This window comes from Dicentrarchus labrax, unplaced genomic scaffold (assembly GCF_905237075.1).
Source record: "Dicentrarchus labrax unplaced genomic scaffold, dlabrax2021, whole genome shotgun sequence".
Lineage (NCBI taxonomy): Eukaryota > Metazoa > Chordata > Actinopteri > Moronidae > Dicentrarchus > Dicentrarchus labrax.
Genome location: NW_026136704.1, coordinates 461877 through 475488, shown reverse-complemented (window position 1 = coordinate 475488; position 13612 = coordinate 461877). Strand labels below are relative to the sequence as shown.

General features: G+C 38.0%; 2 protein-coding genes across 25 annotated transcripts in view; one reads left to right on the top strand and one right to left on the bottom strand.

Moving 5' to 3' along the window:
• Positions 1-13612, top strand: part of g2e3 (G2/M-phase specific E3 ubiquitin protein ligase) — an 81542-nt gene that overhangs the window by 35349 nt on the left and 32581 nt on the right. Inside the window, exon 1 of one of the 6 annotated variants that reach the window (XM_051398942.1) lies at positions 9232-9411. The exons of 2 other annotated variants lie outside the window; for them this stretch is intronic. Coding sequence is in view for 1 of the 4 variants with exons in the window: in XM_051398943.1 (XP_051254903.1) it covers positions 10644-10704 (61 nt within the window). In the remaining 3 variants the exon portion in view is untranslated. Of the gene's footprint in view, positions 1-9231; positions 9417-10591; positions 10705-13612 lie in introns of those variants that run through there. 3 more of the 6 variants (XM_051398941.1, XM_051398938.1, XM_051398943.1) reach the window with 3 other exon arrangements.
• The window catches only part of si:dkey-23k10.2 (NACHT, LRR and PYD domains-containing protein 12), a 105664-nt gene that overhangs the window by 69198 nt on the left and 22854 nt on the right, over positions 1-13612 (bottom strand). For all 19 annotated transcript variants that reach the window (XR_007884506.1, XM_051398881.1, XM_051398877.1 and 16 more), the window contains exons 10-11: positions 13359-13446; positions 1738-1826 (exon numbers count right to left, since the gene is read on the bottom strand). Coding sequence is in view for 18 of the 19 variants with exons in the window: in XM_051398881.1 (XP_051254841.1) it covers positions 1738-1826; positions 13359-13446 (177 nt within the window). In the remaining variant the exon portion in view is untranslated. The remainder of the gene's footprint in view (positions 1-1737; positions 1827-13358; positions 13447-13612) is intronic.

Below are 13612 nucleotides of genomic sequence, written 5' to 3'. Positions count from 1 at the left end.
CGCTTACACACACACACACACACACACACACACACACACACACACACACACACGTGTTCTGATTTGCCAGCCATTTGGGGGACCAGATAACAGTACCCCAGTAAGCAGACACATATCGTAAATCACATAGTCCATTTAAACTGACCGCCATTCTGGGAAGGCAGTGTAGCGTCATCAGTGAGACCTCGTCATCACTGTAACGTTACCTCCTCCTCCATCTAGGCCATCATCTGTATACACACCTCCCCTCGCAAGGGTGTGTCTCTCCTACCTCTCCTGACCCCTCACACACTCACACACACACACACACACACACACACACACACTGCATTATATTTTAAATAGTCGGTTTCTGTTGTCATTGTGTAGAGTGTTATTATACAACTTGCTGGTTGGCGGGGTCAGTGCTTGCATTCACGCCTTCGTATGTATGGTTTCCCCTTTTATTTGAATATTTTGATATTAAGTTAAGTTAAAGTAACCTACATAGAAATTTGAGACTGTAAATTGCAGATTTGATATTAGTCCCTGGTAACAGGGTGGTGCCCCCAAGGAAAATCCTGTAATTAATAATCAAAATATAAATTACTTAATTACCCTAATAATTAATTGTAATAAGTACATTTTAATAATTATTTTACAAAAATTTTAAACACACGGTATGTACACAGATCATGGGGGTTGAAGTAGATGGGGACAATCTGTCGTATGATCTAGTTTGTTTTTATTTACTTTCATTATGATTTTATTTGTATTGATTTTCAATATACATCTGTTATCTGTTATTAAATGTACATGTTGTGTCACTTTGAATGGAAACAATAACAAGCACAGTTACAATAGGTCCAGTGTGGAGGTTCTTCCAGAAACTGCTTTGTGGGATTTGGGGTTCAGTTTGAACTATTTATTTTCATTCATGTTTGTTCTTGTTTGATCGAGAATAAAACATGTTTCTGTTTCATTCAAATGAGGGAAAGGTGAAAATGAAACCATTAAGAGAGAATCAACCACTGTTGAATGATTAATGTGATATTAAATATGTTTTAAATATGAAGCTCAACAAGATGCTCAGTGTGAATCAGCATCAAATCTATGTGGTTGAATCCTCAGTGTGGAATAAACCTTTAATAGTATTAACTATGGTTTAACTTTAAATATTTCAGTTAGAATTTAAACTTCTGAAAACAACAATTTCTTGTCTGAAATATTAGTTTCACACTAACAATGTCAGCAGCGTTAATATTTCCAATGTTATAAAACTTTGTCTCCAGAGTTTGAGAACTCGCAGTGTGTTGAATCAGAGATCACATTACATTCATACGTTTCGTCTGAATGAACAAATGTTTTGGGTGAACGAACTGTACTGAATCACTTCCTCAAACAATCCGTTCTCAGTCAGCTGAGAGCCAACGTGCAGTGATTCACTGACTCACTCAGATGGATCCTCACTCACTGAACGTACTACACACAGTGAACGTGTCCTCACCCCCGAGTATTTCACTAAATACTCATTTCATTCTGCAGCACATTGTAGAATAAATCCTACAGTTTTCTGACTAACACCAATCCAGTTTGAGTACAGACGGAATCTGGAGCCAAATCATTCAGACTGACAGACTTTAAACACGAGCTGTTGTGATTTGTGCTCAGACAAACCCAGAAAGCAAAAGAACTGAAGGAGATTTAAAACTTCTGTTATATTTGGTAGATATACACAGAGCAAACACATGAACTGACCTCAGAGTCTCCAGTCTACAGTGTGGACTCTCCAGTCCAGCAGACAGCAGCTTCACTCCTGAATCCTTCAGGTTGTAGTTCTTACTCAGGTCCAGCTCTCTCAGATGGGAGGGGTTGGACTTCAGAGCTGAGGCCACGACTTCACAGTGAGTCTCTGAGAGTCCACATTCAGAAAGTCTGTGAATACAGAGAATATAACCTTTAAAATAAAATCTGATTGCATTTAGATCACAAAGCAAATAAAGACACACAGAAATCATTCAACATTCATATTTAACACAGCATGTTTAAATGTAAGTTGTAGCCCCTTCATGTCACACACACATAGAACATACACATATTACATTTATATTAGAATAAAATAAACAATACATACAGTTATTAACATATATAACTATAAAGCCAGTAAAGTAGTTCTGCAGTGCATTTTTTGAATGTGGGTCTGGGGGAATGTAAACAGCTACAGAAGCACATTGCCTTCACAAAAAAACATTTAGACATATCGTAATTATCAGTTACTATCTCGTAATTACAAGGAAAGATGTTGTGATGATGAGATCAGGATCTTTATGAAAAAGTGGACTGGTCCCACATACTGGCCACTGTTTAGCTCAGTGGTACCTGGGGACATGTTGAACAACAATCTGGTTTGAATTTTTAAAATATGCATAATCATATCATGCTCATTCCCCACGAGCAGTAGGAAGCCATTAATGACAAACAATCAATGTGACAGCCTCCAAATCACATACAAGGAGCTGGAAACATGGACCATAGTAACATCATATCATGAGTATCAACAGCGCACATGTCTAATGAACCTCATTATATAGGTACATGTGTTTGTCCATATGCCATGGTAGCTTCATCCACAAATGTAACCTGCATATGTCATCATCAACCACCATTCTTCTCTCCCGCCTTCAGTCCTCCCTCAACATCACCGGTACTGGCCTCTCCTGGCTAAGGTCATATCTCACAAATAGACAGTTCATCAATACCAACAACTGCACCTCCTCCACTGCTCCCCTGTCCCAAGGCCTTTAATTAGGCCCTTTAATGTTTGATTCATTGTTGAGTGTTGTAGATATTTATCTATATATAGTTTTTTAGTATGTTGTTTTAATTTTTTTAACTTATGTGAAATGTCTTTGACTTTCTACAAAAGCATTCTATAAATAAAATGTATTACTGTTATTATTTATTAAAATGCAGTTTTTAATCAGATTTTATTGGGGGAAACCCCACAGCCACACAAATCATAAAATGAATAATAAATGATAACAGAAACACATTGGACACACTGTATACACTGTAAAAAAGGACATTTCCAGCACAAACTCTTGAGCCCTCAAGTTTGTCTGCTGGATTTGTATCGAACCTCCGTCACCCAAAGAAAGACAGAAGACGATAGAAGATACAAGAAGATGTTCACTGACCTGATAGCTATAAACACAAAAATGATTTCTGTCTTATTCTCGGTGCATTTTAAACATTTGTAGTGTAACACATGTCTACTGTATTCAATAAGCAGGTTTAATGCTAGTTTAGGAAAACTTTTACAGTGTGGAAGTTTTATATTATGTGTGTGTGTGTGTGTGTGTGTGTGTGTGTGTGTGTGTGTTTGTGTGTAAAGTGTGTATATTGACTCTAATACTGATGACTTCAGCATTGCTTTATAATGTTAATCACATCTGGACTTACAGAGCCTTTCTGCAGTTCCTCACAGCTGGAATCAGTCTCTGTCGTCCCTCCTGTGATGTGTTGTACTTCTGCAGGTCCAACTCATCCAGAACCTCCTCTGACATCTGCAGCATGTAGGCCAGAGCTGAGCAGTGGATGTCAGAGAGTTTCTTCTCTGATCTGTTCTCTGACTTCATGAACTCTTGGATCTCCTGATGGACTGAGTGGTCGTTCATCTCCATCAGACAGTGGAAGATGTTGATGCTTCTGTCAGGAGAGATATCATCACTGTTCATCTCCTTCAGGTTGTTCATGACTCTCTGGATGATTACTTGACTGTTGTCTGTCTGACCCAGCAGGCCTCCTAAGAGTCTCTGGTTGGACTCCAGAGAGAGGCCATGAAGGAAGCGAACAAACAGGTCCAGATGGCCATTTTCACTCGTTAGGGATTTCATCATGGCTCTACACAGGAAGTCATCTAGTGATGGGTCTCTGTCATCATCATCATCATCATCATCATCCCAACCTTTTAGGAAGTCCTCCAGTACCTCTGTGTTCCTGTTGGTGTGACAGTGGAACATGTAGACTGCAGCCAGAAACTCCTGAATGCTCAGATGAACGAAGCAGTAGACTGTTTTCTGGAAGATCACACTCTCTCTTTTGAAGATCTTTGTACAAACTCCTGAGTACACCGAGGCCTCTGTGACATCAAGACCACACTGATCCAGGTCTTCTTGGTAGAACATGATGTTTCCTTTCTCCAGCTGTTCAAACGCCAGCCTCCCCAGCTTCAGAAGAACCTTCCTGTCAGCCTCCATCAGCTCCTGTGGACTCGTCTCATGTCCCTCATCATACTTCTGTTTCTTCCTCTTTGTCTGAACCAGCAGGAAGTGTGAGTACATGTCAGTCAGGGTCTTGGGCAGCTCTCCTCTCTGGTCTGTGGTCAACATGTGGTCCAGAACTGTAGCAGTGATCCAGCAGAAGACTGGGATTAGACACATGATGTGGAGGCTTCTGCAATCCTTGATGTGGGAGATGATTCTGTTGGACAGATCTTCATCACTGACTCTCCTCCTGAAGTACTCCTCCTTCTGGGCGTCAGTGAAGCCTCGTACTTCTGTTACCCTGTCAACACATTCAGGAGGGATCTGATTGGCTGCTGCAGGTCTCGAAGTTATCCAGACGAGAGCCAATGGAAGCAGATTCCCCTTGATGAGGTTTGTCAACAGCACGTTGACTGAAGACTTCTGTGTGAGGTCAGACACAACCTCATTGTTGTGGAAATCCAGTGAAAGTCTGCTTTCATCCAGGCCGTCAAAGATGAACAAAAGTTTACAGACAGTGAGCTGCTCTGCTGTGACCTTCTGTAATGTTGGATGGAAAACATGGAGCAGCCTGAGAAGACTGTACTGCTCATCTTTGATCAGGTTCAGCTCCCTGAACGAAAGCAGAACCACCAGACTGACATCTTGGTTGTTCGAGCCCTCTGCCCAGTCCAGAGTGAACTTCTGCACTGAGAAGGTTTTTCCAACGCCAGCGACGCCGTTCGTCAGAACCACTCTGATGTGTCTCTGTTGGTCAGGTAAGGCTTTAAAGATCTCGTGGCACTTGATTTGAGCGTCATGGAGGATCTTCTTCTTGGAAGCTGTCTCAAGCTGTCTCACCTCATGTTGGGTATTAACCTCTTCACTCTGTCCCTCTGTGATGTAGAGCTCAGTGTAGATCCTGTTGAGGAGGGTTCCACTTCCTGGTTCATCAGTTCCTTCAGTCACACGTTCACATCTCCTCCTCAGACCGATCTTATTTTCATCTAAAACATCCTGCAGACCACCATCTGCTGGAAGAGAAGAAGAAATGGGAGACAAAACATAATTTGACTCTTCTGATTATTTTCATTGTCAATAAAAAAACAAAATCAGAATATTTCCAGAATTAAAGGTTATAAAGTCCAGTTTTGTGTAAACATCAGAAATGCCCCTTCGTCTCAGGAATGTTTAAACTGATCCATCGACCAAATAATGCAGAATACGTTATTGAATAGTGTATCTGTGTGAGAAATACACTCCGTTTCCTGCTTCACAATAAAAGCCTCCCATTGGTTCACTTTCATGTGCAGCAGCAGCAGGAAGTGTTGAGTTTACATCAGCAGTAAGGTAACAAAGCTCTGACTGATGCTGCGTTCACATGGACTCCAACCGAAAGGCAGCACGGCAAAACCAAATTCACATCACGATATGTTGCTATGGTGATATTATATTGTTTGCAAAGAATGGAATAAAACATATTAAATAAAAGTCCTGAAAGCTGAACACAGAGAGACTTTTAGAAACAGATCTTTGTCTCTGGTCTCCAGCACAGACACACACTTTAGAGACAGACGTGGCTTTTGTTTGAGGGAGGAGGATCTCAGGTTGGCCCCTGTTGACCATGATGCTACCATCAGAACCACAACAGCTAGTTTGTTCCTGCTATGAGGCTGCAGTGGAGATGCACGTGTTCACAGTTTGACACAATGTGGCACAAAGACAAAGTAAGCAAACTGAAAACTGTTGTTTACGAGCTGAGGGCCAACAGTGTAAGTACAGTACAGTTTAAGCTGTTTAATGTGCTGACACTGATGAGCTCATTAGCTACCTAATGATGTTAGCAGTACACTTTTCCTCAGTGGATGTTTATTCGGTTGCTTGTTCAACAAGTCAGTCTGCAGGACGAAGTGTGTTTGTAAGTTAGAGAAGAAGCAGTCACGAGCAGGAACACCAATGTGAGCTGTTGTTTAAAGTCTGTGGCTCTTGTTGCGTCTCAGGCTGCTGTCTGTCTGTGATAGAACAGTGATGTTACTGCTTTACACAGAGTTTAATAGTTCTCCATCTCCATCTATGCACACAGAGAACAAACAGCATTCTGACTGCTTAATGCAAAGACAGGGGGCGCTATCATAAAACCAACATGTGTCAATATGTTTTCTCAAAGGAGAACAAGGACAAGAATTGTATGCTGGAGCAGAAAAAACATGCAAATAAAATTTAAATGTATAAAGGTGTTAAATGGCCGTACTGTATGACACAACTAATGTATTAACACATCAGCAGACAGGTATACAGTCTTACTCTGTCTTGTTCTGGGTCTTTCTCCAGACTGGGGACAGGAGGCGTCTCCTGATGAAGCAGACTGGTACCAGTATGAGGTGATGCACTGTCTGCAGAACCAGAGTCCAGAGCTGGTAGAGACTGGATCCTTCAGGACGTCCCGACACAAAACACAGCAACTCCTCTTCCTCTCTCTGTGAAGACATTTCTTTATAAGTACAATGATTTGTTGACTGTAGTTGAAACATATCAACATGTGTCCACTGACTCTGTGTAGAAGCTCAGATGGTCACAGAGAACAGTAAAAGTCTCGTTACTTTTCTGTTTGAATTCAGCATTCAGTCTGAAATGAAACAATTGTTCCTTTAATTTCAACTCTCCTGCTTTCACAAACACCAATGAACTGATTTTCCTGTTTGTCTCATTAAACATTTAGTGATCAGCCTGTAGTTAGTTATTAATACAAACTCAACACTTCCTGCAGCTGCTTCACAGTAAAAGTCCTCCATTAAAGAGAGCTCATTATGTCTGTTACTGTTTCAGACCTGCCAACCTTGGCTCAATATCAGGGCTGCCCCCTAATAGTCCACTTAACTGTTAGTCGCTGAGAACAATCTTAGTATTTGATGACAAAGTCCTTAAAGAAGCTCTAAATACACAAACTGCTGCTACTGTGGATCATTAGGAGGTTTCAAAGTTAGTTCTTAGTGCTCTTAGATTAGATTACAGCTTTCCTAGTGATTGACAGCTGTCACAGAGACTGAGAGGAAGATGGACGAGTAATTTCTCTCTGTGTGTCACAACAGTTTAGTTAGTAAATACATTTTAGCAGAAAGTTTAATATATAAACACAAAATCAACAGAAAGCATGCATGAGCAGAGGGAACTGAAAATGAGTCATATAAATGAGTTTGTATCAGTGCTCTTACTTTGAGTCTGAGGGTCCAGGTTCATTGCTGAACAATGGAGGTCTATCTCTGGACCAGTCACTCTTCATAGACAGACAGCTGGACGCTGCAGACTCTGCTCTGTCCTCCTCTTCCTCCACATTAACACTCATCTTCTGATCTGAAGTCAGTCTGAGAGTTAAACAGTAACACAGACTGTGAGCACAGAGGACAAGAACCAGGAAACAAGATTGTTCACGAGTCGCACACACACACACACACACACACACACACACACACACACACACACACACACAATAAAATAAAGCAGTACAATAATAATAATAATGGTGTATTAACACTCACTCTGCCTCAGCTTTCAGTTTCCCTCCTCTTGCTCTGTCGACTCAAAATGGAGTCTGACTCTGAACTATCTGAACGCTTTCACTTTCAGGTTCCCTTCCTGTTCTCATGAGCCTGGATCACATGTTGCTCCTCCCCTCTCCGTTTACAGGAAGTCAGTGTTTATCTCTGTGTGTGTGTGTGTGTGTGTGTGTGTGTGTGTGTGTGTGTGTGTGTTGAAGGTAACAGCTGGTATTTCCTGTTAACTCTTCTGAGTTTGTAGTTGGTAAAGAGAGAAAGAGAGACAGAAACAAAGATGCACAGCAACAACAATACTAGCAGAAACAACTAATAATGATGATGATGAGTATTATATTATATTATATTATATTATATTACATTATATTATATTATATTGTATTATATGATATTATATTATATTGTATTATATTATATTGTATTATATTACATTATATTATATTATATTATATTGTATTATATTATATTATATTATAGTATATTACATTATATTATATTATATTGTATTATATTATATTATATTATATTATATTATATTGTATTATATTACACTATATTATATTATATTGTATTATATTATATTATATTATATTGTATTATATTACATTATATTAGTTTATATTATATTGTATTATATTATATTATATTACATTATATAATATTTTATTATATTATATTACATTGTATTATATTATATTATATTATATAATATTATATTACATTATATTATATTTTATTATATTATATTATATTACATTGTATTATATTATATTATTTTATATTAGTTAATATTATATTATATTATATTACATTATATTGTATTTTATTATATTATATTATATCATATTATAATATATTACATTCTATTCTATTCTATTCAAATATGTTATATTATAGTACATTATATTACATTATATTATATTATGTTATATTATGTTATTTTATAATATATTATACTATATTATATTACATTATATTGTATTATATTATGTGATAGATATAACATTATATTATATTATACTATATTATATTTTATTATATCACATTATATCAATTATATTCATTATATTATATTTTATATATATATATATTATATTATATTGTATTATATTATATTATATTATATTGTATTATATTATATTATATTATATTATATTATATTATATTATATTATATTGTATTATATTATATTATATTATATTATATTACATTATATTATTATTTGCGTCCATTTCTGTTTCCAAGGTTACAATTGTTATTTGCATATTTGGTGTTGAGGTAATCCAAAAGTAACAGAATCCAGTTATTCTACTTTGATATTGTGATATTTGGATTAACTGACTCCATTTTCTATCAGGTAATTAGTTATAGTGTGGGATTATGTTTTTAATGTGTATGTTATATAATATAATTCAGTTTTAGTGAACAGTAACAACCTGGCTGCTGCTATGGACTACACTAAAGCAGCAGCAGAAGAAGAAGAAGAAGAAGAAGAAGCGGAAGTGACGTGCTTTTGTTTTGAAAGAGGGAAATTTAAAAGTCAACAACGTTATTGACAAATAAACACAAACAAGTGGAATAAAGGCTCCAGAAAGGAGGCTGAGATGAGCGCAGTGTGACATCGTTCACTCCTGAATGTAAAGTAGGTTTTTATTCCGACATTTATTCAGTTCTCTGGTTTTAATCCGCTCAACGTCAATCATCTTCTAACGTTTCACCAAACCCAATGTGACCGTTTGTTCTCTAACCTTTTACACTTTATATTCATATTCACACTTTTACACTTATTGAACAGTTGTCCAGATATTGTAGGAGGCCTGTTTTTATCCTACTGGCACTTTGTTGTGTTTATTGACTCAATCACACAGTTAGCTTAGCATAATACTAGCTCAGTTAACTGTTAATAATAATGTTTTAATCTTTATAATTTAATGAAAGATGCAGAAATCTCCTCGTTGTAATGATTGATTGAGTTTCTTAATGCTGTTTAATGTGAGAATATGATGTTTTATATCACAGTAAAGGTTTGTCTGTGTAATCTTATTTTATCTGGATCGGATAAAATAAGACATTTAAAGTTTTATACATCTATAAAACTTTAAATGTCTTATTTGATATATTAGATTCTAATGTATGGAAGCCCATTTGTGCCAGTGTGATGGTAAAAAGGGTTAGTATCACAAAACCATTATTTTAAGATATTAATAAAAAGAAAGTTTGTTATTATAAAGACTCACAGAATCCTTATTGTTGCTCACATTGGCAGAAATTGGCTTCCATACAAATAATCAATTAATTAATGAAGAAACTAATCAACAGCATAATCAATAGTTACAGCTCTTGTGTATATGTGTCTGAATGTGGGATTCTAACTATATAACATTACAGGATTGTTCACATTGTCTTAGAAGTTCAAACCAAATAATGAATCAATGAATCCAGAAAATGATCACAGATTAATTGATAACAGAAATAATGAGTAAGTTGCAGCTCTGTTAACGAAGGCTGCCTGAATAATGACACAGATATGGATGTGTCGCGCATCATTTTACACACTTTCACCCAAACTTGAGTCTGCCGCGTTCAGTGTGTTTGGAAATGTCTGGATGTCCTGTAGCATTTTAAAGCCACTGTAGTTTCTCCTCCACACGTCACAGACGCCCGCTGTGTTCAGTTAGTTACTGTTTGAAACTTCACCACTGGATGGTATCGCTATGAATCTGTACTGGAGCAGTTACAGGTGGATCCAGCAGGGTTTCTTCAACTTTTCTGTGGTGGTGAACCGAGAGGCTGTTTGGTTGAAGCTCGGTCCGTTTGACCTCTGACCTCGGTGGCTGTGTGTGTCCCTGCGGGGTTGCCAGGCACCGACATGAAGAAGAAGGTGAGGAGGTCGCAGGTGGCAGACGAAGGCAGCAGCAACCAGGAGGAGTGTGAGTGATCTTCAGCTGAGTTCTGACTCTTTTCAAATGTTCATTTATTATTTTAAGCACAAACATACTTTGACTTCCATGGAACAGAAAAAATATCAAACATTTTACATCTCTCAATAAACTCTGATTATTATCAGCTGTAATTTATTACCCTTTATGTGTGTGTGTGTGTGTGTGTGTGTGTGTGTGTGTGTGTGTGTGTGCAGTGTGTGTGTGTGTGTGTGACAAGAATCAGGAAAGAAGATTGTTCACGAGTCGCACAAAAGGCTGACACACACACACACACACACACGCACACACACACACGCCTACGTTACTAACAGGGGACTGACAGACTACACTTCCAACAAGGGACTGCAATTTCTGGGTTTAAAAAAAAAAAAAAAAAAAAAAGCATAGAAAAATTTCTTTTAAAGGTCTTTTACCAGAATATTACTTAAAATGTTTTGGGTTTTTTTGCCAAGAGAGGACTTTTTTCCGTTAATAATGTTTACCTATCATAGAGGGGACTTCCATATACTGCAGTGGAACTTCCTCTACCCAGTCTTTCACCTTCAATGAGTGTTTGTTAACCGCAAAGACTTTCTTTGTTTCTTTCAAAAATACAATTTAACTGTAATATTTTCAATATTTAAACCTGTATCTGTGATACAGATATTACAAATATACATTACAAAAATAATCCCCCTTAGGTCCGCTCCGACGTTCGGCAACCCCCAGCATGGGGAGGCGTGAGGGGCTTTTAGACAATCTGGAACTTTTTTGACGATCCCGACCAGCTGTCCCCTGACTTTGTAATGTTTATTTTACTTTATTGGGCAGTGCTTCAGATGCTGCAGGTTGAACAGAAAGTTGTGTCAAACTCCATTGAAAATGTGTCGTATTTAAGACTGCCTTGGTATTTTGGTAGAAACGGGCTGAAAGAGGAAGATTTTCATATGAAGTCTGGCACGAAGTCTCTTTTTATATCAGCTGAATAAACTGTAAGACTACATTCATTTGTTTGACATCTTATATTAAACTCTTGTGGACTCTTGTTTTAAATGAAGTTTGGCATGAAGTCTCTTCCATAGAACACATAGAGGTGTAAACTGTCCTTAAGCCTGGTAAATGTTTGTTTTCCTTGCATGCAGTGAAACTCCCAGCCATCGCAGCCCATTTAACATCTAATATGGGTTACAGTGACAGAGACAGTGATGTCATGTCATCATGATGTCATCAGAAGGGGGGGGGTTGGGAATACTGATTAATGCCAGTTGCTATAGAAACAGGACAGTTTAAAGTCTAACATTTAACAACATATTTTATTTTTTCATCCAGACCTTGTATGGAAGCCCAATTTCTGCCAGGAAAATAATAAAACATTAAGTTTCAAATGAGTTTTATTTATTTATTTCATCTTATTTTAATATTGGGGGTGTCAAGGGCAAGATTAAAGATGTTCAGTATAGGTATTACAATACCAACACACTGACTCACAGCCATGTAGACATCCCATTCTCAATAAACATGTGCACGCTGACAAAGACTAAAAGTACATTTCCTGTCAGACATATTATTTATTATATTTATTTATTTTATTTTTATAGGACATTACATTATAGTGAGGCAGTATCACGCACTGCAATACCGCTTCTGTATGTGGAGTGATGCTGCTGCTTCAACCTCTCTGGATCATCAGGACACAGCGGATCCTCCAACACAACCTCCTTCCTCAACGCTCACAGTCTGACTGAGCTCACTTCCATCTGAGGAGAGAAGGAGACAGAGGACAGCAGAGATAAATCAGTGTTTACAGAGACTCCCTCCATCAGCACATCCAGTATAAAGAGCAGCAGGGTCTGAACACATCATTACTGCAGAAACAGAGAGACATTCACTGCCCACTGGAATGATGCATTTACTGCTGTTAGGGTTCAAAGCTGATAAAAACCACAGTCTCAGTCACATTTGAATGTTTCATCTGAAATCTTACAGGACAAATGTGTAAATATTCAAACTATTTGGACAAACAAGAGACAAATGGACAGATATATATCTGACGTTAAAGGTCCTACATGTTCATACAAAGACTGAACAGCAACACATCAGCTGTGGGTACTGGACTCCAGCAGAGGTCCTGGTCTGTACAAAGACCACATGGTCACTAAATGTAATGATGGTTGTTTGCAGGCTTCAGTCAGACTGATCTCAGAGCTGTGACAAAGACCAACTGATCAGTTGTTTAGTGTAGAAATGAGAGAACAAACAGTGTGAGATCAGACTGGATGAATGAGGACCACTGTCTCTATACATCTTGTAATGCTGTAAGCTGGAATCCAGCTTTATTATTAACACATGAACACAACAACAACAGTCGTCTTCACATCAACTCAAACACATGAACACAACAAGCTTCTGGCTCTCTGATTGGCTGACTGTTCTCTCTCTGTCTGTCTGTCTGTCCAATCCTGAAGCCTGTCCCCATTCTCCTCTCACAGCTTCACTGAGGAAAGCAGCAAATACTGCATCTGTGCTTAGTCCAAGACTGCTGGAACCAGCATGGACTGACTCAGACCCTCTACTGACCTCAGAGTCTGCAGTCTACAGTGTGGACTCTCCACAAGATCAGACAGCAGCTTCACATCTGAATCCTTCAGGTTGTTGAGACTCAGGTCCAGCTCTCTCAGATGGGAGGGGTTGGACTTCAGAGCTGAGACCAGAGAAGAACAGCTGATCTCTGACAACCAGCAGTTACTCAATCTGAATAAAGAATAAAAGATGTGAGTTTATAATGAAACAGTTCAGTCAGTAGAACAAGGAGACCTTTAATGTAAAATCCAGAGCTGAAGAGGTTCACAGTGAATTATTCAGTGTAGATTCTTCTTGTTATATGAAGGTTTTAAATGTGGAGCTCAACATTGCTCTG